At 40.1% G+C, this 27951-nt stretch overlaps 1 protein-coding gene across 2 annotated transcripts in view; it reads left to right on the top strand.

Moving 5' to 3' along the window:
* The window catches only part of KCNIP4 (potassium voltage-gated channel interacting protein 4), a 542821-nt gene extending 515367 nt beyond the window's left edge, over nucleotides 1–27454 (top strand). For both annotated transcript variants that reach the window (XM_075858647.1, XM_075858642.1), the window contains exons 3-8: nucleotides 515–584; nucleotides 8901–8971; nucleotides 23042–23149; nucleotides 23795–23899; nucleotides 25727–25789; nucleotides 26732–27454. In XM_075858647.1, coding sequence (XP_075714762.1) covers nucleotides 515–584; nucleotides 8901–8971; nucleotides 23042–23149; nucleotides 23795–23899; nucleotides 25727–25789; nucleotides 26732–26779 — 465 coding nt within the window. In that variant the 3' untranslated portion in view covers nucleotides 26780–27454. The remainder of the gene's footprint in view (nucleotides 1–514; nucleotides 585–8900; nucleotides 8972–23041; nucleotides 23150–23794; nucleotides 23900–25726; nucleotides 25790–26731) is intronic.
* The last annotated feature ends 497 nt before the right edge of the window (nucleotides 27455–27951 follow it).

Genomic DNA, 27951 nt, shown 5'->3' with positions numbered 1-27951 from the left:
ACACTTTTTTATAATCTACCAGTAAAAGTTATATTTTAATTAAACTCTAGTCATAATATGTTAACTCTCTAACCATATTGCATGTAAAATGTCCAAATGGTTTTATGCTCGAGTTACATAAAAAAAATTACATCTCACAGATTGAGAGAGAAAGCAAACATAACAAGGGTGAAGGAGATGTCAGGAAAGAAGTGGGTAGGGGGGCAACAAACTGAATCATTGCCCCGGGTGCAGGAAAACCTAGCTACGCCTCTGGGTAAACCCATTGTTGTGCCATTAACCGTTCTGACTAATGGATTGCTACACAACTAGGACCACATTACAGCCCACATGCCTTGGGCACTAAGAATGTAAACATCTCCTTTTCAGCTTTCTTTAATATCTATAGAGAATAGAGCCCAGGGGAAAAGAGATGTAAAATATGTCAAGACATTATTTAAAGAAAAAAGACAAAACATTATTGCACCATGCGTCTCATTACTACCAGCTTAATGATTATTTCTTTCCTTCCTAGGAATGTCCCAGTGGGATTGTCAATGAAGAAAATTTTAAAGATATTTACTCTCAGTTTTTCCCGCAAGGAGGTGAGTGGCACTTCATATCTCCGCAGCTCAGAGTTAAGATCTATGCAGTTAAATGTAGGCGGGTATGGCGTTCCAGCGATATTAGAAACATATTACAGAGAGATTTTCAGCTTTTTGTAGAAAACAAATATGAAACAACGATATGTCTGTAATGTAATGATCCATCCCGGAGATGAACACAGCAGATGCTCGGCAGTAACACTGCCAGCACTTGTGGTAAATATTCTTCAATGTGCTTATTATGTTCTCCAGAATGTGCTCCTTACAAAAGAGAGAACTAGAATCAAGACCGAGTTGTATATAATCGAAACCCCCAACATGTAGAATACAGATTCTTTCAGATGTTGGCTTGATATTTAACCCTGTAAATAAGGGAGTGGGTAATAAACCATCATCAATAAACCTTATCTCCAGCAGCTGGGCAGACCTACCCATTGGCATTCATGTGTTAATACATGTAGACATGAGATTTGTTTAAGGTCGTGTTCACGCAGGTGTAATATGGGAGACGGATCTCCCGCTAGGTGCAGACACTGAGAACACAGGGCCCTGTGCAAGAACAGTATATGGGCCCCTTGTTTTCTAACTGCTGATTTGATGACATTGATGTGCCCACCATAGACCTCCTAGTCTATGGCTCTCCAAAAAATCTCTCACTGGTGGTTGCCAACCTATCAATAATTGTAAAACATGGAAAGGTAGGAGTGTTGCCCCTTACATGTGATCTAATAGATTGTAGGGGGCACTATTATTTTTGTAAGAAAGCAATGGGCCCCCTTGTCCAGAGGGCCCCTATGCAGCTGCACAGTTGCAATTATGGTATGTCCGCTCTGTCTCTTGCAGCCCTGTTGAGCTACATTTCGATCCCCATAGAACCCCAGATCCGGTTGGCCAAAATACGGATGTTAAAATGTAGTTGTATTACGCCCGTGTGAAACCGACCTCTATAGACATACACCCTGGATTGTACAGTCATTATAGACAAGTATGGTCTATTTAAACTGTGGAAGAAACCAGGGTTTAGCAACAGTCTTGCATTAATGGACGGCAGGGTCAAAATGACCCATCAGACTACTAGAATCCTCGAGAGGGCCCGACCCATTAGATCTGATTGATGATGTGTCCTAATTGTGCAATGATAACAACAAAGATTACTATGCAATTAAAAGTGGACGTACAGATGGAGGATGGACCCCAGAATCCCCAGCTACCAGATAAGGTTTCTCGTCTAATTCACAGTGTCTTGTAGTTGATTGTTTTAAATGACCTGTAATTTAGGTATTGGGTGCTGTGTCCAAAGACGTGCGGATTTGACCTTAATGTGTACTTACAGCACTATTACGTGTGAATTTTGGTATTTGGAACTATATTAAACTCAGCTCTGCTACATCTGTACGTGATTTTAGATCAATTTTCTTATGTTTATCTGATAGTGGCACTGACAACCTTTAAAAGTATGGTCCAGCTTCATTTACATAAAGCTTAATTATCGTATAGTAAAAAGTTCTGTAACCTTCTGATATATTTTGTATATTAATTCAACACTATTGTCAAAATATACTATATGGACAAAAGTATTGAGACACCTGTACATAACACCTACAGGAGCTTTTATGACATCCCATTCTAAGTACATAGGCATTAATGTGGAGTTGGTCCCCCCTTTGCAGCTAAAGCAGCTTCCACTCGTCTGGGAAGGTCTTCTACAAGATTTTGGAGTGTGTTTGTGGGAATTTTTGCCCGTTAATACAGAAGAACATTTGTGAGGTCGGACACTGATGGTGGAGAGGGCCGGGCTCGCAATCTCCGTTCTGGTTCATCCCAAAGGTGTTGGATGGAGTTTAAGTCAGGGCTTTGTGCGGACCAGTCAAGTTCTTCCAAAACTCACCCCAGCATGTCTTTATGGACCTTGCTTTGTGCACTGGGGCACAGTCATGCTGGAACAGAAAAGCACCGAACCGCAAACTGTTCCTGCAAAGTTAGAAGCTACAATTGTCCAAAATGTCTTGGCATGCTGAAGCATTAAGCTTTCCCTTCACTGGGACTAAGGGGCCTAGGCCGACCCCTGAAAAACAACCTCATTACATTATCCCTCCTCCACCGAACTTTACAGTTGGCACAATGCAGTCAGGCAGGTAACGTTCTCCTGACATTCACCAAACCCAGACTCGTCCATAAGACTTCCCGATAGAGAAGCGTGATTCATCGCTCAACGGAACATGTTTCCATTGCACCATAGTTCAGTGACGTCGTGCTTTACACCAATTCATCTAATGCTTGGCATTATGCTTGGTGATGTGAGGCTTGTATGAAGCTGCTCGGCCATGGAAACCTAGGCCATGAAGCCCCCGGGGCACAGTTTTTGTGCAGATGTTGAAGCCAGTGGATGTTTCTAGCTCTGCAGTTATTGACTCAGCAGAGCGTTGGCGACTTTTATACACTATGAGTCTCAACACTCTGTGACCCCGCTCTGTAAATTTACGTCGTTCCGAGTCGCGGTGGTTCCTGAACGCTTCCACTTTGCAATAATATCACTCACAGTTGATTGCGAAATATCTAGGAGGTCATGAACTGATTTGTTACAACGGTAACATCCTATTACATTACCACGTTTAAAGGGAATGTGTCGCTAGAAATTATTATTATTTTTTTTTCAGTTGAACAATTAGTATTTAAGTGATTACATATTGTTTTAATATTTTTTATTTTTTCAAAAGTCAGGAAATATTATAAATTAGATTCTAATTTATAACATTTCCATATGCTGGCCACTAGAGAGAGCAGTTCCTAAAATTGCAGCATGGTCACTGTGGTAAAGCAACCTCATTGATGTATGCTGCAAATTTGGGGTGGACACACTCTCCTCTAGTGTCCTCACACAATCCCCCCTCCCTTATTCTGGCTAGTGCCAGGAGAAGGAAGGGTTTGAATGTCTTCAAATCTCCTACACTGTGTGCCGCCATTTTCTGAGCGACTGCACAGTGTAGGAGGATTAGATACAGTGCTCAGCAGACAGTATAACACGAACATACACAAACATAATACACACGAACGTAATACACACGAACATAATACACACGAACATAAATTACCTGCCCTTGCCACCTCCGCTGGTCTATGCTCCTCTTCCTTGCGCCTTCGCTTCGTTGAGCATATGGCCGGAAGCTGTGGCCGGAAGTCGTCATCTTACTGTCCAGCAGCGGCTTCCGGACCACATGAAAATGGCGCCGGATTTCGCTCTACGAACGAGCTTCGTTTTGGCCTGTGTGGGAGCGGCGCATGCGCCGTTCCCACACAGACGTCGCACGCAACAGAGAATGGAACGGCTCCCGTTCGCATTCTTTATGGGGTTGTATGTGCCATATTCCATCTCTGTATGTGTCGTTAATCGACACATACAGAGATGAAAAAAAACTGGCAGCCCCCATAGAGAAGTAAAAGTAAAAATACATTAAAAAGTAAAACATGAGAGCACAATGAAATAACATTTTTGAAAATATTATATTAAAAGCAATATGATAAAAAAAATAAATCATGACACCTTCCCTTTAAATTCAGTGAGATCTTCAGAATAACCCAGTCTTTCACAAATGTTTGTAAAGGCGACTGCCTGGCGAGGTGCTTGATGTTATACACCTGTGGCAATGGGACTGAATGAAACACCTGAATTCAATGATTAAGACGTGTGTCCCAATACTTTTGTCCATATATTCTGTATATTGTAACATTGAAATACTTTAACTAATTTACCACAATGAGAATAATTCTGCAATAGTTGCTGTAGTTCTGCTCCCTGTGTACCAAAATAAAAAATGAATGATGATGTTACGTTTATCGGTGCTCTCTGCCTCCCCCTCTCGGTGGTTATTGATCCGTGAATGAAGGTCGATATGCAGTCAACAAAGGCTAATGTAGAGAAATGAACAATGCTTCTGATTCTGATCTCTGCAATATCGTCTGTTTTATTGCTGCTGCATATATGTCATTCAGTCAGTTCTGCAGAAAGTGATGACTAGTAACACGCTGCCATGTGTGATTTGTCAACTCAAATGCCATCCATTGGCCGATTACAAGAACAAAACTCAGATCTATTATGTAACCTATTACCTGCTGCTCATAAGGAGCCAACGTACAGTATTCCTCAGCGCTGTAGTCATCATTCGCATCATCAGTCCCACAATAGAGCCAATAAAAAGCCATTTAGAGAGTTATTCCAACCTGCTTTAGCTTGCGGAATTGAGCAGGTTAAAATTGCGAGAACAGGAAAATTTGCGGGGAAACAGACCGTTCAAGTGGCACCCGCAGATGGCAATAAAGTCGTTTATCTGGACAAACAAGATAAAACAAAGTAAACTAAAGTTATGTGGGCACCGAGTTATACAAAACCTGCCAAATGCTGGGACCAGTTTGGTAGGCAAATAGAAGCTGACAGTTTCCCTTTAATGAGGGTCCCCAGGGTGGCGGGCACAGTGTAGGTAGAAGGTCCGTACTTCATGTAAATTTGAGATATTAAAATTTGGAATTCTGAAAAGTAATCCAGTCCTAAATGAGTTCGGGCAACTGGTGTATTTTTCAGGTGTGCGCAAACTCATCTCCTCCACGTTCTCAAATCCGTCCAATGCAAACGGAGGGGTCATCCTCTTCTGGGAGCTACATTTTGCTTAGCAGTTCATTAGATCAGTGTTTGGATGTACACAACAATATTTTCTCTTTTTGATCTGTAGTTAGTACTTTCTACTGGTCTTTTTCACAACTTTATTAGATTTGTGTTGTTTATTTGAATCACATGAGTTGTCCATAAAGCACAATGGGCCTCGTGTATACAAACTAGTGCAGAAAAAGCAGTGGACCAGTTGCCAGTAGTATCACATTTTTTTTCAACGTTAGATAATAAAAGCTGGAATCTAACTGATTGCAATGGCAATTGTTCCATTTTTTGCCTAACGCTGCCCACAATTGCAACAGATTGTTCAATAGATTGTCTACTGTCTTTGAGGTTTCTTCAGTGTAATTGTAGTACACATGGATGCCTGAAAAAGTATTTAAATTAAAGATGTTGGCCAGAATTAGGAAAAAAAGCGTCAGTTTTATTTTCGAGAAGGAGCGCCACATCTGGGCTATTTATGGTATTGCAGCTCATCGCCATTCTCTTGAATACCAGATGCAAAAAAAAAAAAATGCCCTTTTTTTTTTTTAATCCTGGACAACCCAATTTATAGGTATGATTTAAGCAAGGTCACAAGGTACCCAAGAACCTAAAACCGTGCTGAAATTTTGTAAAAAAAAAATCGCACTCCTTTTACTGTGCACTAAATCAGGTCTTAGTTTGCATGATATCCACATTATATAATTCTCACATCAGAAAGTCTTACAACTGACTGATGCCACACTGGGAAAAAAATAATTTATGCCCATGTGAGTAATTCACAAGTTCCTTAAAAAGTAAAAAATTAGCAATTTATTGTTTCAACCTGAGGGTCATGGACATTTTTTTTCCTCTTTTTTTAGCTGCTTGACATTAAATAATGTTTAGCCCAGTTTAAACTGCTATACTGTGTTGTGCCTAGTGCAGGGCCTGATGGGTCGGTGCATGACTCAGGGATTTGGAGAACCAAAAAAGTACCGCTCCATAAGGTCTAGTGGGGTTATCTAGGGCTATAATATATTATCAAATCGGTGGGAGTCCAACACCCAGAACTCCACTGATCAGCTGACTGAAGGGGCCACCACAACCCATTTATTGTTAACCAGGCACTGCACCATACATTTGGTAGTGGCTGTGCCTGGTACTGCAGCTCACTGCAGGTGAGTGTCATTCAATTGATTGGTACTCAGCTGCAATACTAGGCAAAGCCGCTACCAAATTTATGGCAATGCTCCTGGTAAAAAAAAAGAAGGGGACGCGGTGCTCACTGGAGCGCAGCAGCCACTTTAGTCAACTGATTGGAGTTGGACCCCCACCGAACTGATATTGATAGTCTATCCAAACATTTTTTATTGTTGGTGTATGAAGGTCTTGATCACAAATTCTGAATATTCAGGGTTCTCTACAGGTAATTTATTACTCTATATTGTCTGTTACAATACATAATACATTTGAAAAGAGAGGCTCTATTTGATTTTGCATTTAAAATGTCAAAACGTATTAGTATTATCTTATCAAAAGACAAATGGCAATTTAAATGAAGTAAGATTTATTAAAAAATTATTTTTGAAGTTTCTTTCCACCAAAGCCAAATCGCAAAATTGGTGAATTTCCTAACAGATATTGTATTTATTCTTTATGGTTTTGCATAACCTATTGAGTGTTACATTTATGTTCTATTATACTTCTATGTTAGGGAACTAATATAACTACAGTATGTGATTTTGAGATAAATATTTTTACAAAAAATTCACTCAACAGAGCCTGCAGGGATTTTCAGAAAGATGAGGGACTTTTGCAACCTACGAGCCACCAGTTGGACAGCTTCATACTAAAACTGGCAACAGAAAATAGAATTCTTCTTCGCAATACAATAAATGAGCAATAATTATTCCATGTACAGTCTGCTGCTGATCTTACACATAAGCTCGACACTTTTTTTTTTTGGGATATTCATAAATATGTCCCATCACTGTTATTAACAACCCACCCCATCCTTGCAGCTCCATGTTTTAAAGACCAAATTCAGCAGTCTTAAGGCTAAGTTCACACTAGCGTTAGTATACGTTTACCTCTCTTCCGCCAGAGGAAGAGAGGATCGAAAGATTACACGGAAAGCAACGGTTCTGATAGAATTATCATTGATTTCAATGGTAATTCTTTTGTTTCAGTTGCTTTCCATTTGTCTTTGTTCGCTAGTTTTTTTTTTTTTTTTTACGGAAGCAAAGTCAAGTTTCCTTTAAAAAAACGGAAACCTAGCGAATGGAGACAAACGGAAAGCAACTGAAACAAAAGAATTACCATTGAAATCAATGACAATTGTAACGGAACCATTGCTTTCCGTTTAATCTTTCGATCCTCTGTTCCTCTGACAGAAGACAGGTAAATGCATACTAACGCTAGTGTGAAAGGAGCCTTAAGACTCCTGAATTTGGTCTTTAAAACATGGAGAAGCCTAAGGTGTCTAAGCTTTATAAAATGTCTAAGGTTCTGTTCACACTTGAGTTAGTTCTATTCCATCAGATCTGTTTCTTTTGGACAGGTGGAATCATGTATTATGCAGCACTAATCAATCCAGTAAAAAAAAAATCGTAAAATTGATGGACCCGTTATAAGTCAAAAGTCAATGGGGAGAAAAATTGGATCCAATTGAATCATAATGGATCTGTCAAGGGGCTCAAAAGGGATCGTGATGTGAAATTTATCATGGATCCAGTGAAAACGGAAGCCATGACGTCGCGGTGAATTAGGTTTAGTTGTTTGCAAATATGGAGCAAGTTACTCGCAATGGTTTTCATGATCGTCTCATGAACCTTCTTACCAAGGTCTTGAGGGATAGTAAATCTTACTGCTATGATATTCATTAGTTCAGGCAACCATCAAATCCCTAGAATAATAACATATAACTATGTTTACTAATCTGAACCATACTGTAACTGTACTTAACTTTTATGTCTATTAAATCATCATCAGGAAATTGTCTATTATGAACCCCATCATTTGATTCCTTACCTCCGTATATGAACCATTTCTGGTCACCTCCAAGAAGATTCCCATATCTGTTCTATTCCCACCGATGATATGCTACTATCATGATATGACAATGAAAATGCTTGTGTATACGCATATCATACCCTACTCTGTGACCTACAGTCAAATCAACTAGTGCTCCTCCAGTCTAACTCCAGTTGCTTAACTCCTACACCTTTCCACCACCTTTTATCTCTATGAGACCTTCCACTGGCTGCCAATCACCCAGAGAAAACACTTTATTTATGTGAACCCTCATCCGTCACAGGACCTCTCATCTCCTCTTACCTTCTCACACTTGAGATTCCAGGACTTCTCTTGTGCTGCCCTCCTCCTGGGCTCATGATCACACACACCAATCAAGTCAACCTGCCCTTGTCTTCACCCTCAATGCAGCACACATCACCTCCACCTCTCGGCTGTATTTCCTAATCCCTCACTATTCTCTAAGAATGGACATCTTGTAACTTCTAAATTGATTGTCTATTTGTACTTGTATCTTTATGATCTCTAGTACCACACTGCGTGGAACCATGAAATGTATTAAAGCTTTATAAATAATTACACTAATACTAATTATACAAATCTTGACTGGCAAAATTGATTTCATTTATACTAATTCTATATATTTTATTTTGTAGATGCTTCAAATTACGCACACTTTCTGTTTAATGCTTTCGACACAGACCACAATGGATCTGTGAGTTTCGAGGTAGGTAAATTGCTATAATATCAGAGGGTCTGCCGTGATTATAATTTTTAATATGCTTTTTTGGTGATGTTGTTAAAAATAGATAAAAACAAAATGTAACATTTATTTATACATTTTATATATATATATATATATATATATATGCATGTATGTATGTATATGTATATTTATATAATATATATATATATATATATATATATATATGTATATATATATATATTATATTTTGTTTATATAGTTTAAAATAAAAATTGGAATCAAATTCTGCCTATGTATATTTGTAAAGTTAATCGACAGCTAATTGTACATGTCTATTCATTGAGTATATCTGCTTGTTTCTAAGGGGGGTTTTACACTGGGTGATTATCGTGCAGACGAGCGTTCATATAACACTCGTTGCCGATAATTGCCCTGTGTAAAAAGGGCAGCGTTCATCTGCTGGTCATATAGTTTAAAAAAAGTAAAAGATTATCGTTGTCGTTAGCACATCTCCCTGTGTAGTGTAAACAGGGAGACGCGCTGCCAAGATGATAATAATGGATGGGGATGAGCGATCGGAGTAACTACCGCTCGTCTCCATCCATAGCTCCGTGTGACAGGAGCAAACGAGCGCCGATCAACCATGTCTCGTTGATCGGCGCTCGCTGCACCGGCCGAATATCAGCAGGTGTAAAAGGGCCTTTACATGTCTCACAGCTTTACGATATCAGAGATCTTGATTTACTTTCTTCCACTCCCTACACATAGTTCTTGCTTATAACACTAAAGTCATAGCTTTAATGGATGTTTTTGAACAACATTGCAGCAGCCACAAGTCAGTGTTACGATTGCTGTCATGATTTCAGGAACCTTCTTATTCACCTTTGCTACTGTTTTCGTTGAAGTTCCATATGTTGTTTGTTTTAGGGTTGGATTTGAAAGGGTGTAGGGCAGAGGGGATACGAGGTTCTGGCGTGTTTTTATATGTTCTTTTTTCAGATCCAAAGTTGAATATGGACAGAGAATATTGTCTTTCCCTGTGTTCATCCCTTTAAGTATCAGAATTTTTTCCATCTATAACCAAGAAGGGATGATATTGTAAAACTCCTCTGTTATTCCCCCTGTAAATGTATAAATAAATTGACAACTGGGTGATACCTTTCCTTTTGTGAAAGCGTGCGTGTCCCTATATACTTGCACACTGTGTCTTCAGTGTTGATAGTATCAAACCGTATAGGGATACATCTATTGACATGGGTAACAATCGTAATGTCCAGTTGTCAATTTATTCATACATTTTCGGGTGGAATAACAGAGGAATGTCACATGCAGAGTTCTAATAAAAGATACTCCAGGATTGATATTTTATGGAGAATAGTAAATAATAAGTATTACTAAAACAGACATTTTAGGAAAGTGACAGTTCTGTTTTTTAAGGTCTCCCTAATGTCACATGTTCCCAGAGATCCCAAGCTTGTTTCTGTGTACAAAAAAATGAAATTAGCCTTTATAACAATGGTCCTCAACCTATCTTACCTTGAGAGCCACATTCAGCATGGTCGCAAGCCACATTCAACGTCAAGATTTCGTAGAAGCCACGGAACCGTTACAAAACAGGAAACAACTGGAAACGGTTCCAAATAATAATTATGCTATGTGTGCAATAGGACTAAGGGGCATCTTACATACATAAAAGAGGTAATATGAACATGGCTTCTTACCACTACCCTCAAACATATTACCTGCCCTCATACATGTACCTGTGACCTTCCAAGATTGGGGGGGAGAGCAGGTAGTTTGTTTGGGGGAAGGATGTCGGGCCCTGTTTTAGTTTAATTCAAATTCTGCAGGTATTAGGTTTTTCTTGTAAGGGGTGGGCAGGTGAGAAACCATGCTTTTATGTGCCCTTCTATGTATTTAAATATAGGCCTGCTCCCGCCCCCCCCCCCCCCACCCCCACAAAAGCCATTGAATGTCATTACGGCGCTGCAACTGCCCCCCCTGCTCTACCGAAAAATCAAAATTACCAGCCAGGACCGCCGTTCATGTTCTTGTAATAAACTGCAAGCCACACAGCAGGACCTTGCAAGCCATGAGTTGGGGACCCCTGATCTATAACAAAGCAGTATCCTGCCTGGACTATGCATTTGATCAGACGTTAAAAAGGACCTGTCGCTAGGTCAAATACGTTGAACTGGTTTACTGACCTGAATAGCGCTGTCTCCCTGATTCCAGCGCTGCTTTTCCTTTTTTCCTTTTTGCCAGCAAATCGAAATTTGAAATGATCACTCATCTCTGTTTCTGGAACTCAGCTCTGCTACATCGGAGTATAAACCAGACTATGGCTTTTTTATGTCTTATGGAGTGAGGTATAGAGAAGAAGCATGAAATATTACTTTCCAATGAATCACGCCGTGTTGTGTAGATCAGTCGGTCATTTCATCTGTCATGTATACTGTATCTGTTATTGATGTTCTACAAGATGGTGTCGTCTTCAAAGCTCTTGTGTGTGCCCTTTGATGTCAATTTCCGATAGATCCCAACAACCTTGAGAAACTACAAGTATGACAACTTATTAGATGTGTTCTTTTTATTTCTAAGGTAAAATAAAACAAGTGTTTCCTTCAGACCACAACTGGACATAGCAGCGAATTGGTCACTTTTATATAACGGAGTCAATCTTGTGTTTTTAAGGAGGGATACAAAATTAAATTTTTGTCCCAACTTGCCTCATATTTGTCCTTTCTCTGCATCATCACCGTTCCCCTAACTGAAAATCGGACCCAGAACAAAAGTGCCTGGTGTATGTTTCCCCATCCATGCCCTTTTCATGACCCTTGGGCAACCCTTTCCTCTGGAGAAGGAAATCCTACAAAAGTGGTGGGACCAACCGGGGCTTGGCCCCCTCTTTCCAAGGGCCTCATCGCCGCTGCAGGATTTGCCTCTATAGTACCTATGCTTTTGACTTGCACTGTCTGAATGTAACATTATCCATAGTATGAAGTATATGTGCTTCCTCATTTTGAAGTACTGAAGTTATTGCATTTTGCATTTGTTTTCATCGCAATAAACCGATTAGCTGGCATTGATTTTTAAATTGATTAGCTCTCATGGGTTTTTAATCTATGGTACTTTTATGATTTTGATGAATCAATAACCCCATGCATTATCTATACCTATTTGGACCCCTAGCATGTACAGTATGACTGAAATTAGGAATTTGAATCTATTAATTTTACTGCGCTTGCTAAAATAAAGAACTAAAGCAAATGGAATGTTCCTATATTTCAGGAAAGGCCATCAAAGTGTAATCTATGCGGCACCCTACGATCAGCAAAACAAAATATTGCCATAGCTTCTTTACCGCAGTAACACACGCAGAGCCGTAAATGTCTGTGTGGCAGTGTCTGGTACTGCAACTCACCTGAAGCTGCATGCCACACAAAGCCACAGTGTTTGGAGCGGCACTGTGTCAAGTACTTGGATATGGACTATCACTAATCATACACTGATGGTCCATCCTGTATGAAAGACACTAAAGGTGCCCACATGCAATATATGAACGTTGGCGAAGCCCTACATGAAATTCATTGTTGATTGGATGCTCTGCTGCTGACAGTCTCCACTCCACCCACTGCATCTGTAGTCCAGAAATTGTGCATTGTGACCACCCCACCAATTTCTTCCATTTGAGTGCCTCCACTTCATCTACCTGCACCTTCACGATTTGACAGTATTCCTAAGGCCTGTTGAGGATTTATCAACCAGCAATTCTATTCTGACCGTACCAAAATGGCCTATGTGATTTCATTGCTCTCAAGAAAGGCTCTGACTTGGATGTCACCTCTTTTAGAGTGAAACATTACAATTATGTCTTTTCTGACCCCTTACTGGCACTATTTCTGAGATTCTTCAGTGGTACCACCACTTTTGCGTGTGCTCTTTTACATCTCAATTGACGGTCAGTCATATCAAGGAAGAATTGGTGGGTCAAGGTCTTCCCTCAGCCCTTGACAACGTAATCTCTCTAGCTGCCAGAGTGGAACTTTGTTTCTGGGAGAGATTTCAAGAAAAGGAAAACACTCAATATTCTCCTCATCTGACTCCGACTGTACCTTTTAGTAATCCTTCAACCTCAGTTGCGGATAAGCCTTTGCAAATGGGTTGCACGGCCCTGTATCAGTATTTCTCTCAGGTAGTTTCCCCTCTTACTATTCTAACTGAACCCTGGTTTACAACTCGATGGATTTTATCAATGACTTGCCTCCCACCCAGGAATTTACTAACATCTCGGCAGTTGTGGATCGGTTTTCTAAGATGGCCCACTTTGTACCCCAATTGGCTTGGATATTCTTCAGAGAAATATTTACATGGCCTTCCTTGTCACATTGTCTACGATTTCCAGGAGCATCGCTAGGCATTTAGATCCAGGGCCAGTGCCCCGGATTATAAGTATATTGCCCAGAACCGCTGGCCAGCAGCTTTTAGAAAAAGAACAAAAATATGTCGTTAACACACTGCCGCCTGACACATTGTGGCGTGAAGCAGTGTGGGTGCCCTGACTACTCCTCCCTTGTCTCCTCCTCTCTGGCGAGTTATGACGACAATTGGTGCAGTCTACACGTTTGTCTGCATATAACGGTGGCTGCGCACCCCACTGACCAGTGTCTGCAGCACAGGAACAAGAGTTCTAGCTCACAGGCAGCACCAGTTTGCCCTACTTGAATTGGATTTGGTAGGTAATTTTTTGTGACCCCTGCACATGAAGATAAAAGGCGGACAGAATAAATTGACATCAATTAGTTATTGGCTAATAAATAAAAATTGAGGCATGCTGAATATTCATATATTTGGGTTTTCATTGCGGTTTGATGGCAAAAATAACATAGTTTGCATTGCATTAAATAAATCTGAAACATGATGGAAAATTAACAGACTCTATTACACTATTACATGTTAAAGGCTATGTAAACCTTTGAAAGCAAACATTTGTTTTTAATAAAAAGGTGTATCTGTCTTTTGTGTAACTTTGTAAATACATTTTATTAAAAATAATTTTTAGTTTTTAGATACAGCTGCTCTGTATTCTCTATACGGAGCAGCTGTATCTAAAGCTATTTCCTGAATCCGTCAGTCCCGCGGACCTGACGGGTTCAGTGACAGCGGGTCACGCATGATCCACCTGTAAACTATCACATCTAAGGTTTGCATAGCCTTTAAGGACAAACGCCATGACACTTATGTGAACAGAGTCTAAGGCTCTGCTCACACTGGTATCATGGCTTCTGTTTTTACAAGATATATAATGGGTCTGTCAGGTTTCTGTTTCCAACAGAAAGACTAATGCAGCATGCTACACTATTCTGACCGTCAAAAAGCAATAGAAAACTGATGGAAAAGAGCAAATACACATTGCACAATTTTCCATGAGAAAAACCTTCGGGCCCTTTATAAATCAATAGGGGGGACAACGGATCATAATGTCTCTGTTATGTATCCTGTAAATAAACAGAAGTCATGACACGAATGTGATCAGAGATGAATTTATGGATACTTTATGCCAGTGCTTATATGCAACACACTGGGCCCCGGATCTTTTTGGACCCTAGCGATGCTGCTACCAATCGCAGAGTGCAGATCGTCTTAAAGTTCTGGAGAGCTTCCTGTAAGGCCTTGAAGATCTCCCTGGATTTTTCTTCTAGTTATCATCACTGCGCCTTTCAGCTGCGTGGCAGTGGGCTGCATTGCTTAAAATCTATCCACGCTCAGGGAAAGTCTGGTTTTGCAGAGACTCCCTGTGCTCCCCCATTAATGATCGGGCAGAGCGCTCCTGAAACACTCTGCTCAATCACAGAAAGGATGGAGCAGTTGTACAACAGACCTCTCTATTCTTCCCTGCACCCATCTCTATGATCAATGCAGGGAGAGAACAGGAAGTTGATCAATCAGTGTTCAGCTTCCTGTTACAGCCAGGACAACCACTGGAGCCTGGACAGGTAAGTAATCCGCTAGACGCAGGTATGAAATAATAACCTCTTCACTGCCCTCCACTAGGGATCCCAAAATGAATCTCTTCACTGCCCTAGACCACCGGGGATTCTGACATTATCCCCTTCACTGCTATAGACCACCAGGTATTCTACATTAACCTCTTCACTGCCCTAGATCACCAGGGATCCTGACATTAACCCCTTCACTGCCCTAATTATTAGGGCCATGTGCGCTAATATTAATTTTATGCTGTTCTGCATTGCCCGGCTTAGGCTTGGTTCACATGATGTCGGAGCCTTTCATCAGAGATATACATCAGAAGTATTTCCAGATGAATACCTTTGATGGGGGGCTCTGACATATGCCACTGTATAGGCAGACAGTGTCAAAAATCATTATCCATAGGTTCCAAATGTGAAAAAATGGGAATCCGATCGGGAAAGTCCATACCTCATTGGACTTGGTTAAGGGTGAGGAACTTGGACATTCCTTAGACACTGCACCCCAGTTTGACCAGCGCCAAACCGATTGTTGCTTAGAGGAGCCACATCTCCAGCGAGAACCATCCCACTTTGTCAAATAAATGACATTTTTAGGTCTATAACATAAATGGCATGGCTTACTTAATACCATTAAAAAGTGTCTTGGCTAAGTGCACTTCAGCCACAGTTACGTTATGACAGTTTTACGTACTGAGTTTTCCTACATGTGATGATGAAGCATTCAATCTTAAATGAAACAAACAGCTGCCGTTTTCCCATCCGTATTAAATAGTTCTGCTTCAGCAGAGGGATTATTGAACGCTACACCATTACCAGTGATTGACACAGGGGAAATCTTTAGAACTTTGACACATTGTATTTATATCTAATAAATAACAATATTTTTTATCAGTACTAGAAATGAGCACATTCTTTGCCAGATTGGAATTTTGCTTTTGCAATTTACTGAAATTGATTCACCAAGTAGGAAATTCGCTTATGGTGAATTAAAACAAATAATCGATTCTTCCAATGTATTCTATGAAATGGTTAATAAGGCAAAATGAAGTTTTTTTTGAGTGAAAGAGCTTTTGATTTCTGTAAATATGACCTCCTGATGCTGCAAACTCAACAAATTACCATTTTAGTTCTCTTTACAACCTTTAAAATGTTTTGATCTCTGTTGTGCATAATAATTTGAAACAGTGCAGTTTGAGTTTTTTACTTCTAAAATAAAATCTGTTATCATTAGGAGGTTTGTTCAATAAAATTTGCATTATACTCCAACGGTTGATGGCTTGAAGATTATACTGACTGTCATTTGCATCGACTATTTAGGAAAATCAGCGAAAAATAACATTTGCATAATAATTTGGAATGCGGTGTATAATGCTAGGACGTTCCAATATATGGCTTTTTCTAAGTCTCTCAAGTATTCCAGATTCAGAAAGACAGTGCAAGTTAAAGGGTTAAGTCACAGATTGCTTCTATACGGTAAACTTTTCCTCCAGAGCCAACCACTTGTAGGGCTGAACAGTGGAGGCGAGAAGTCCATTATATGGGCACTGTGGCTGATACTGCAACGCAGGCAGTTTTGCTTGCACTGTTAAGGGGCCATGTGATTGACACTCATGGGGACAGAGTGGTTCTAACTATTATAGAGTCAATAAAGTCAGCAATATGGTTGTCACTATTACAGGGTCATCGAGGCTGGCAGTGTTATGAGGTATTATGTATGAACTATCATACTCCATACTATTGCCTGCCACACTACACTAATATTATTGGTGTAGTGTAGCAGGCAATAGTATGGAGGCTGGCACAATTGTAGAGGTACTGGGCATCTCAAAACAAGTCACAATTTTTTAATGTCCAGATTCACCAGTTTGGTTGGCAAAGACTGAAGCAATCCTGGCATTTCCTTAGATAGGTCTGTGTGCTATAAAGTTTTAAAGGCAGTTGTTGGTTTTGGCAATCCCTTGTTTTAGCAGCTTCCACTAAGGATGAGCTGATCATAGTGACCTGCTGCTGGGCACCCTTTGAAACGGGGGGGGGGGGGGGACGACGACGACCGGGGGGGGGCCCACAGGGGAAATGATGCCTTTGTTATACATTGTTTTTAATCAAATCAAACTGGTGTCCATGTAATGCATGGGAAAAACAACTTTGTAGTCACTCTCCACTTTGACTAATAAATGAGGGTCCTGAAAGAGGGACCAATCTCAGAATTCCCTGATAGGGCATTTAAAACTGGCCTTCCTATACCAGACAATCCCTTTAATTGCAGCATCCCACTCCATACTGGGTTGTGTGATATTTGATAGAGATTAACACTGGCCCCTTGAAGTTGACATCTTGGTATTATACCTCCACTTAATGTGTAATATTATGGGTTTTTGGATAAAGCGTTTTTACAAATGGAAAAATGACAAGTCTTTGAATTGGCCTCTTCCGGCAAGTTGTCTGAAATTCTATCTGGCTGCCTTTTTAGCTACATCTTTATTTATTTTTTTATTTTTTTTGGGGGGGGGGACTGGATGATAACCATGATAGCAGAACTTGCTTGTCAGAATACAGATATAACAAAACTCGAATTTTTTTTTTAGAGATCTTTATTGCAGGAGTATTGAAAAATTAATAAATACCTCTAGTTATAGCAGAAGACCCTGTAGTCAGATTTGTGGGAATCCTTGTATCTGCCTCTTCTTATAATAAGTCCCAGCAGCTGTCTAAGGCATGGGAAGAGGACTGTATATACATGTATAAACCCATCTTCTTAATATAAATGAATGGGGTCTGCCTTGTTTGTGCATTACCCTCACAGATGTAACTATTGTGCACATTGGTTCGCTCCCCTGGCTCCATCTGTTCAGATGATTTATTTATTCACTGTACACGTGTTGCTGAGCAATCCAGCTAGAACTCCAGTCAGGAAAAGAAATTTCAATAAAAATCTCTTATCTTATAGCCCTGCATATATCTCACCTTGGTTCTGGAGAAACATCTCTCCCTGGTGTCTGATTTACAGCTCTGGTGTATGCTGCAAGGAAACATTGAAATGGAAAATTAAACTTCAAAACGCACATACATCCCTAAGCAGGCACATTATCTGCGTCTGTTAACCCTATCAGAAACAGGATAATATAGGACTGCAGTAAATATAAGCTGGAAGGGTAGGGCTAGAAGGTGGAAGATATGTAATCCAATATGCCATGTACAAGTTGGCATAGATTGACTGAAGTTAAGAATCGCCCGAACACTAGATGGTCTATAGGAGCATTCAGCCTATGCAGAGTTGTAACTTAAAGATGCAGGGCCCCCATGCAAAATCTATAACAGGGCCCCCACCTACTATATATAATATACACCGCGTTCCAAATTATTATGCAAATGTTGTTTTTCGCTGATTTTCCTAAATAGTCGATGCAAATGACAGTCAGGATAATCTTCAAGCCATCAACCGTTGGAGTATAATGTGAATTTTATTGAACAAATCTCCTAATGATAACAGATTTTTTTTCGAAGTAAAAAACTCAAAATGCACTGTTTCACATTATTATGCACAACAGAGATCAAAACATTTTAAAGGTTGTAAAGAGAACATATTTACAGCAATCAAAAGCTCTTTCAATCAAAAAAAACTTAGCAGGCCAAGTTACATGTTAACATAGGACCCCTTCTTTGATATCACCTTCACAATTTTTGCATTCATTGAATTTGTGAGTATTTGGACAGTTTCTGCTTGAATATCTTTGCAGGATGTCAGAATAACCTCCCAGAGCTTCTGTTTTGATGTGAACTACCTCCCACCCTCAGATATTTTGCTTGAGGATGCTCCAAAGGTTCTCAATAGGGTTGAGGTCAGGGGAACATGGGGGCCACACCATGAGTTTCTCTCCTTTTATGCCCATAGCAGCCAATGACACAGAGGTATTCTTTGCAGCATGAGATGATGCATTGTCATGCATGAAGATAATTTTGCTACAGAAGGCACGGTTCTTTTTGTACCACGGAAGAAAGTGGTCTGTCATAAACTCTACGTACTTTGCAGAGGTCATTTTCACACCGTCAGGGACCCTAAAGTGGCCTACCAGCTCTCTCCCCATGATTCCAGCCCAAAACATGACTCCGCCACCTCCTTGCTGACGTCGCAGCCTTGTTGGGACATGGTGGCTATTCACCAACCATCCACTACTCCATCCATCTGGACCATCCAGGGTTGCACGGCACGAATCAGTAAACATCACGGTTTGAAAATTAGTCTTCATGTATTTCTGAGCCCACTGCAACCGTTGCTGCTTGTGAACATTGTTTAGGGGTGGCCGAATAATAGCTTTATGCACACTTGCAAACATCTGGAGGATCCTACACCTTGAGGCTCGCGGGACTCCAGAGGCACCAGCGGCTTCAAATACCTGTTTGCTGCTTTGCAATGGCATTTTAGCAGCTGCTCTCCTAATCCTATTAATTTGTCTGGCAGAAACCTTCCTCATTATGCCTTTATCTGAACCAACCCGTCTGTGCTCTGAATCAGCCACAAATCTTTTCACAGTACGATGATCACGCTAAAGTTTTCTTGAAATATCCAATGTTTTCATACCTTGTCCAAGGTATTGCACTATTTCACGCTTTTCGGCAGCAGAGAGATCCTTTTTCTTTTCCATATTGCTTGAAACCTGTGGCCTGCTTAATAATGTGGAACGTCCTACTTAAGTAGTTTTCCTTTGATTGGGCATACCTGGAAAACTAATTATCACAGGTGTCTGAGATTGATTACAATGATCCAAAAAGCCGTAAGACACAATACCATCCATGAGTTTAATTGAAAAAGATAATAATTAAATGTTTATGACACTTAAATCCAATGTGCATAATAATTTAGAACACGGTGTATAATACAGGTGTCTTCTTATGTGGCAGAAGGGCTTTTGGACCCCCTCCTGTTCCAGGGCCTGGGTGCGACTTCTACCTCTGCACCCACCTATAGCTACTCCCCTGAGCTTGTGCTTTTCTAGTAAGCGTTAATCTAATTTGCTTTTTACATTTTCCAATGTGTAAATTGCAGTTTTTAATCTGTGATGGTCATATTTTTCAATAACGGGACCATTATCTGCTTCGGTTAACCCTTTAGGTTTAAAGTGAAGCTAAACGTTTGACAAACTTCTGATATGTCATAGTGACATGTCAGAAGTTTGGATTGGTGGGGGTCCGAGCACTGAGACCCCCACCAATCGCTAGAACAAAGCAGCTGAAGCGCTCGTGTGAGTGTTCAGCCACTTCGTGTCTGTTCGGCTTTTTCCGGAAATAAATGTATCGTGTACGGACTCAATAGAAAGTCTATGGGCCTGTACTCCGATACATCGGCTTTCCAGAAAAAGCCGAACAGACACGAAGCGGCTGAGCGCTCACACGAACGCTTCAGCTGCTTTGTTCTAGCGATTGGTGGGGGTCTCAGTGCTCGGACCCCCACCAATCCAAACTTCTGACATGTCACTATGACAGGTCAGAAGTTTGTCAAACGTTTAGATACACTTTAATTAATTGCCCCTTAATTATATTACACGATAGCCTAAAAAATATTTGATGGTGGATAGATGTTTAAATTGAGAAAAGATCATGTTCTCTTTGTGCATTTATAAGCATTTTAATGACACTCTTATATAGTTTTTAGTCCTATAATTTTGTCCCTGAAAAGAGACATAGAAGACCATGGATGTGGGGGGTAGCGCTGTGGATCAAAAGTGACTTTAGGGTGAAATATAAGTAAGTATGTCCATGCTTGGCTCGTTGATAGAAACATTGCCCAATATCTGTGATCAATACACAGAATCTACAGTGTCGAGTTGAGGATATGGAATTATTACAGTCAATATATTCCTTTTCTTAAGAATCAAAAAAGGATGTCCTCTGTTTTAAATGAATGTATATACACTTCCCTGGTGTTTTAAAATGCACATTTTTCCTAGGCTTTAGGGGAGAGTAATGATGATTCTTAGTCCAGGGGAGAAATTCCTAGCTGACTTCCAGCAGTATTATTAACCCCCCAGCAGTGACGGACATATGGCTTGGATACATCTGGACTTTTACACACGGAAATACTTAATTTTGAAGATTGACCTCAGGCAGAAAAGATGCAAATACTGTACATTTTATATATTAGTCGTGGATGACTCATCGTTGTAGATATTTAGGCTCTGATAGCACATCAACTATCACTGTTCAGTATTATCTTAAAATTGTAAATGTATAAAATATAGGAAGCTATAACTCAAATTCTGCACATTTATCAAATGTAGGATGATATACCATCCCCCTTAGATATCAATGAGATGAGGGGAATTAGTAGAGGGAAGAGGAGCAAGTTCGTCCCATTCTCTTGCGTTATATGTGTGACTGCCTTTTACTATCGGGACAATAGATGTCTTTGCTACATTGGTCTTCAGGGTCGGTTGGATGGCTAGGATGAGTTTACCCATGTTATATGTTGAATACGGTGGTATAGGATCCAACACCATAACGCCAGCTGCAAATGACTGAGTGCCCTCGGGCCGTTTTTTACAGCATCCGAGTGGCACCCAATAGTTTTCACAGACCCATACACTTTAGCGGGTGAATCAGGTCCGTGAAAACTGACCGATTTCTCCAATCTGTGGAATGATAGGACATTTCCTATATTTCCATGGATCACAGACGGGACCTGGCCGACACACACGTTCTAGGAATTTTGAATTTAGTAATCTTGGAGCTTTAGATGTAAGTACATCTGAGTACCTGAACCCCAGAGTGCTTTGAACACTTTTCTAACCAGTCAGCCCAGGTAATGTGGGCAGTGTGGCTAGCACTTGTGGGTTCAGTTTGGCTGGCTCTGTTCATGTCTATTTCTGCTATGGGAGCAGTGTGGCCGGCACTGCCATGTAGACAATGTGGTTGGCAATGATCTGGTGGGGGGACTGTGACTAGTATTATTGAGAGAAACTTCATGACCGCATTCATGTGGCAAAGAATTCAGGTGTTTATACAACGTGTGCAACATTTTGACTTGTGCAAGAGACTTTGTCAAGCTTGGATGAGTTGTAACGTTGCACACGTTGTTGGATTGTGTTAATAAACACCTGAATTCTTTGCCACATGGATGCTGTTGTGAAGTTTCTATTGGTTATTGAGGTCTGAAATGGGATTTTTGGACTTTGAATTCGTGCATCCTGTTGACTGAGATTGGATTGGGTGGGTGCTGTGGGCATCTCTATTTTTCTGTGCTAGTACTATTAATGGAACACCGAAAGAAGAGTTCGTATGTATAGTACAATGTAAAAATCTCTTTACTGGGTATTTATTCATTCCATGAATGTAAAGCTTTGGGCATGCATTACATTTCTATTTATACCTTATCCCTCTGTGAGGAGATAACACCCTTTCTCATCCATTCTACTTTACAGTCTGTGATAGATGATAATGCATAAAAACTGAGCTTCCGACAAGCAGTGTTATGAATCTGAAATGGGTCTGTATCACCGCATCCCAGGGCCGAGCCTCAGGGTAGGCAGGAGGGGTTGATGCACCAAATGCAAGATTAATAGGAAACTTTTGCATAAAATGGCTTCTCAATGTCACACCTGCATGTGACCATTAATAATAAGTCATGTCTTATCGATAAATGTGTGTTTAAGTAAAAATTCCCCACTCAATTATATTCATATAAAGATGCTATCAGTAAAATCAAGAAATACGGGACCATAATGCTTAGTAGAATAGTGCTCAATGAATGGAGCTGGATGCTACATCTCTCCCTGCCGCAGCGATCATAGACTGCTCCTGCAGGGCAGAGTAAGAACTCAGCGGCTGAGACCGATGCATGAAGGTACAGACAGCAGTCAAAGGGTCACATCCCGGATTGCAAAGTGTAGTTGGAAATTTGGTGTATTTTTGTAATTTTATTTGGAAATGTGTAATAATCGCTCCGGTTTGTGTGGCCCCAACCCTTCAACGTGTAGTTGTAGCTAACTTTTTCATTATTTGTATTATTATTCAATTGTACAGTGGTACATAAATATTGGCTCTTCATGCAACCTGTCTTCCCATACCTGATAACAGTTGATGTTTTTCCTTCCCATCTCTGTAGGACTTTGTAATGGGACTTTCTACACTGCTAAGAGGCACAATCCAAGAAAAACTAAACTGGGCATTTAATTTATATGATATTAATAAAGATGGATATATTACTAAAGAGGTAAGGCCTTTCTTATAATGTTGGGGAAAAAGCAGCATATACAAAATTACCATTTATTTTTCCAATGACCAAAATAACAAACGCAAGTATTTACGGCAAAATATGAAAAATGTTTTTGGAGTGTAAAAAAGAAAATAGTTCCAAAAATCAAGGAAGTCAGTCAATAGAAGACTACGTATAATATTCCTCACTGGATGTATCGGTTCAGAATAATATCCTTATCTTAAGAACTTCTATATTTACCATTACTAGTGAAAGGCAGGGGAGGCAATATATGGCACCCTTGCCTTTCTCTAAGAATGTATTGATGCGAAAGCTAGGGCTACACAAGGACTTTAGTGGAAATGGCCACCTATTTTTTCTCGCCACAATTCATAGCTGTGATATTTTTGGGATTCATATTTTAAAGCATGGGATAACTACTGGTGTTAACTATTACATCCAATCAGATGTTTGTTTTAGCTGATTTTACTATTGCGTGATTATTGCCTTATTCCTAATCATTGTACGTAAATTAGTAGTGAATGAAATCATATTTCCCAATTCTATGGTAGGATCAGCTCCGTAAATTATGAGAGACAATGTAGAAATATATCCCATCAATCAAAGCAGCTGATCTCAATATCCACTGATCATGTGTTACAGGAGATGCTTGACATCATGAAGGCAATTTATGATATGATGGGTAAATGCACATACCCTGTTTTTAGGGAAGATACACCAAAACAACACGTGGAGAATTTCTTCCAGGTAAGATCAATGACATATAAAACTGGCATTACATATGTGTGACATGTGAGTATGGACTGTTTAGGTGCGGTAACTGATATAAATGAATGTGTTTTGTGTGAGGAAAATACATATATACATAGAAAATATTGTATATTGGCAGTGTTCACACAGTGCAGATTTGTGCAGTATCTACATGCATTTCCTTTATCCTTTTTTGGTGTGGAGATTCGCATTAGGAAATTGATATATCCAAGGGTATTGTCTGTGGGACTCTTGTTTTTTTTGAGGCTCTGAAAGTGTGCAAATTATTTAAAAGGGGGTGTGGTCTGCATATTGGTTGGGGCGGAAGAAGACACTAGATTCCCGTGTTGTTGAAGGGGATGTCTCATGTATTTAATTTTAGTATCTGCCAATCAGGAGAAAGGGGGTCCGCTGTGTGCTCGGCTCTTTCGTTAACTCCCAATGATTTCAATAGAGGAACCTATCCTTCAAATCCTATGGAGTCTGCAGTGGCTGTGAATTGTTGAATGGGAGTAACCCGGTAGGTCAGGGTCCCAGAGGTTTATCGTTTTACACGCAGCTATTTATTTTTTATTTTTAAAAACTTTCCTGGGGGCGGTCATGCTGAAAACATACACATCCTTCCTGTTTGGAAGTAATGGTCTGATTCCTGTAATGCCCAGGAAGAAAACCAACCAGTCAACACAATTTCACCTATAGCCCCCCATTTACGAGTTGGGGGTCGAAGTACTCGGCTGGCCCCCATACTTTAGTGCCACAAGCTGATCCGGTGGTTAATTCCCAGGATAATGTTTAGCAGGTGGGGAATAAGACTTAGCACGTAATAGTAGATATGGCTGCTGTGGGCAACGACACACGTGAAAGTCACGGAGATGAAATAGGAGCAAGGTAAGACAGTCCTGAAGTTGGCAACAAGAGAAGTGTTAACCAAGTTTGATAAGCCAGGGAATGGTAAAAGTGATGTAGCAGAGCAAAGTACAGATGTAGCCACCTTTAACTTGACACATAACACGTTGAATACACTGTGGCGAGAAGCTTTAACTTGAGTTTTTAATGGCTTTTCAATGGCTTATGTTGTGTTATGTGATAACTTGCTTCAGCTTGATAACGTATCAGGGACAAGTGAAAGATTGCTACATCTGTATGGTGTACAGCAGCGGATAGTTCAGGAGGGTAGTCAGATGAGCCAAAGTTCAATAACAGTATTCAGTACATTGGGATGAAGCGGTAGAGGATTCAAACAAGCCAGGTCAAACCACAGTTAAATACAATGCAGGGAATCACAGATACAAACAAGCCAAGCTTTGGTATAATATCTTATAACTGGCAAAGGTGCACAGAGAGGCTGTGCGTTCTGCGTATGCGCCGTGTCTAGGTAAGTATGTGACATGTAAACAGTACAGTGCTTTATGACAGCTGCAATAAATGGGAGGTAATTGACAGAGAAATGTCAGACTATTACAGTCTCCAGGTAGTGATGGAGTACAGAGCCCTCCCCAGAGACCAGGGGGTGACGGGTGAGATGCATACAGCGCCTTTTCTGTGTATAGTGTTACTATCCACCCTTATAGGCCTCCAGCAGTACAATACAGGTTTTATTAAATCCCCTGCCTCTGCTGAGTTTGTCCCAATCTACCCAGCAAAGCTGACAAATGAGCTGCAGAAAAATGGAAGTATCATCCTACTGTGACTCCTCTAGTGGCCCGTGTGAAAGCTATAATAAAACCTGGTTTAAGTAATATTTTCTGATTAAACATTACCTTTAAATAAATATATATTTTTGACCGTTGTGCATTTATATATTGAAATTATTTATTTTTACAGAAAATGGACATAAATAAAGATGGAGTTGTGACTATAGAGGAATTCATAGAAAGCTGCCAAAAAGTAAGTATAATGCAATCAAGATATACAGCATGTCTTCAAATAGAACCTCACAGTGGAAATCATTTTGTAGTCGGCAAAACTAGGGGTCCGTTGCACAACAGAGACAAACGGAAACTATGGGCATCGGATCCGTCACCAATCAATGGTGATGGAAGCGGAAACCTCTGGCTTCCGTCTGTGTCTGTTCAGGGTCCCGCTCTGACGGAAAGCTCTGACGGAACATCAGAACGGGACCCCAACGCAGATGTGAACGAGGCCTTAGTGTTAGGAATAGTCTTGATCTAGGCTAGGACTCCAAAGCGAGATTTGGTCACCCACAAGTCATGGTAAAATCATGGCATTGCTGTGACTGATACTGCGATTTTTATGGCAACTTGCGAGTAGCCAAATGTCACTTTATCTCCCACAAAAAATTGAATAAAAAGTGATCAAGAAGTTGCATTTACTTGAAAATGGTACCAATAAACACTACAGCTCGCCCACAAGAACAAGCCCTCATACCTCTCAATCAACGGAAAAATCAAAAAGTTATGTCTCTCAGAATACGGCGATACAAAACACATTTTATTTTTAACAATTCGTTTTTTTCTTGTAAAAGTAGTAAAACACAAAAAAAGATGTAAAATTGGTATCACTGTAATTGCATTAACCCGCAGAATAGTTAAGATGTTGTTTTTACTGCACAATGAACGCCGTAAAAAACGAAACCCAAGAAGCAATGAAGGAATCACTGTTTTTTTTCCCCATTCCCAGTACATTACATGGCAGAATAAATCGTCCGACAAAAAAAACAAGCCCTCATACGGCTACTGTATATCGACGGTAAAATAAAAAATTCAGGACTTTTATAAAGTGGGTAGGAGAAAGCGAAAATTAAAAACCTGAAAAATGGCTGTGGAGGGAAGGGGTTAATACTAAAGCTTCCTTTTCTGTGTTTTTCAGGATGAAAACATCATGTGCTCTATGCAGCTGTTTGAGAATGTGATTTAGCTCATGTTTACGGACTATGAAGAACAGACGTTTTATCTATTTTTGACAATAATTTGGAGCTGCAGTTTCCATCTTGCCATGAATAGACTGTTCAGCTTTACACTAAGTCATATATTATGCAAAGTAGCTTTTTTATGATGCCTTCCGAAAATCAGGTCTCATGACGTATAGTGTTTCAGGTTTGTTTTCATGCTTAATGCACTTCACTGTTGAATGGAATTGTTTTACATTCCCAACCCCTTCATTTAAAGGGCATTTTAGCATTAGCAAATTATTCACAGACCATGATGTATTGTTTGACAGCTGTTACTTATAGACTCTCCATTCAGACAGGTTGTGGGCTGGACCAATAATGATACCGATGTACAATAACTTGGCCAACAACATGGCTGCATCCGATATGGATAAATTACAGGTGTATTTTTGTTAATGATTACGCCTATTTATTTCATATGAATTGTAGATTATATTTATTTGGTTATGAAATGAAAATATAAGTCTTTATCCGTAATCTTGACTTTATGCCTTCTACCTGGAAGAAATGCCTACAAACTGGTTATCAACCTGATGATGGACTATAAGTCTTAGTAAATTTGTCTATTATTTTGGGGATTTTTATGATGAGTCTTAGCTTCGAATGAATGGGATGACTATTTTTCTTCCAGAATACTATGACTAAGGCCCCATGCACACGGCAGTAAAACATTTCCGTAATTGCAGACCGTAATACAGTCCGCAATTACGGACCCATTCAGTTCTATTGGCCGTGGACACCTTTCCGTATCGCTACTATGGAGCATGTCCTATTTTTCATATTTTATGGGCAGTGCTCCCATACTTTGTATGGGAGAACGGGCCGAAAATGCGGGCTGCGACCATGATTACGGGCGCGGCCATGTGCATGAGGCCTGACAAAGGAGCTTCAGGAAAAAAAAAAGGGGTTAATATTAGAAAATATTTTCTGATCTCAATACTTGAATATTTAAAGGTGAGGTGTCAAGTCCACTATAAGTGGCATCTAAATGACACCAATACTACATTGGCCCAAATACATGCCCTCCAAATGGTGATTTGTGGGGCCACAACCTGCACTTTTTTTTTTTACCTCAAATACAGTCTAGGTATCAAGACATTAAGGCGATCTGTCAAGTCGATTATAAATGAGTTCTACA

This window comes from Rhinoderma darwinii, chromosome 1 (assembly GCF_050947455.1).
Source record: "Rhinoderma darwinii isolate aRhiDar2 chromosome 1, aRhiDar2.hap1, whole genome shotgun sequence".
In the NCBI taxonomy this organism is placed as follows: Eukaryota; Metazoa; Chordata; class Amphibia; order Anura; family Rhinodermatidae; genus Rhinoderma; species Rhinoderma darwinii.
Note: the sequence above shows the minus strand (reverse complement) of the source record. Positions and strands in the feature narration are given on the sequence as shown.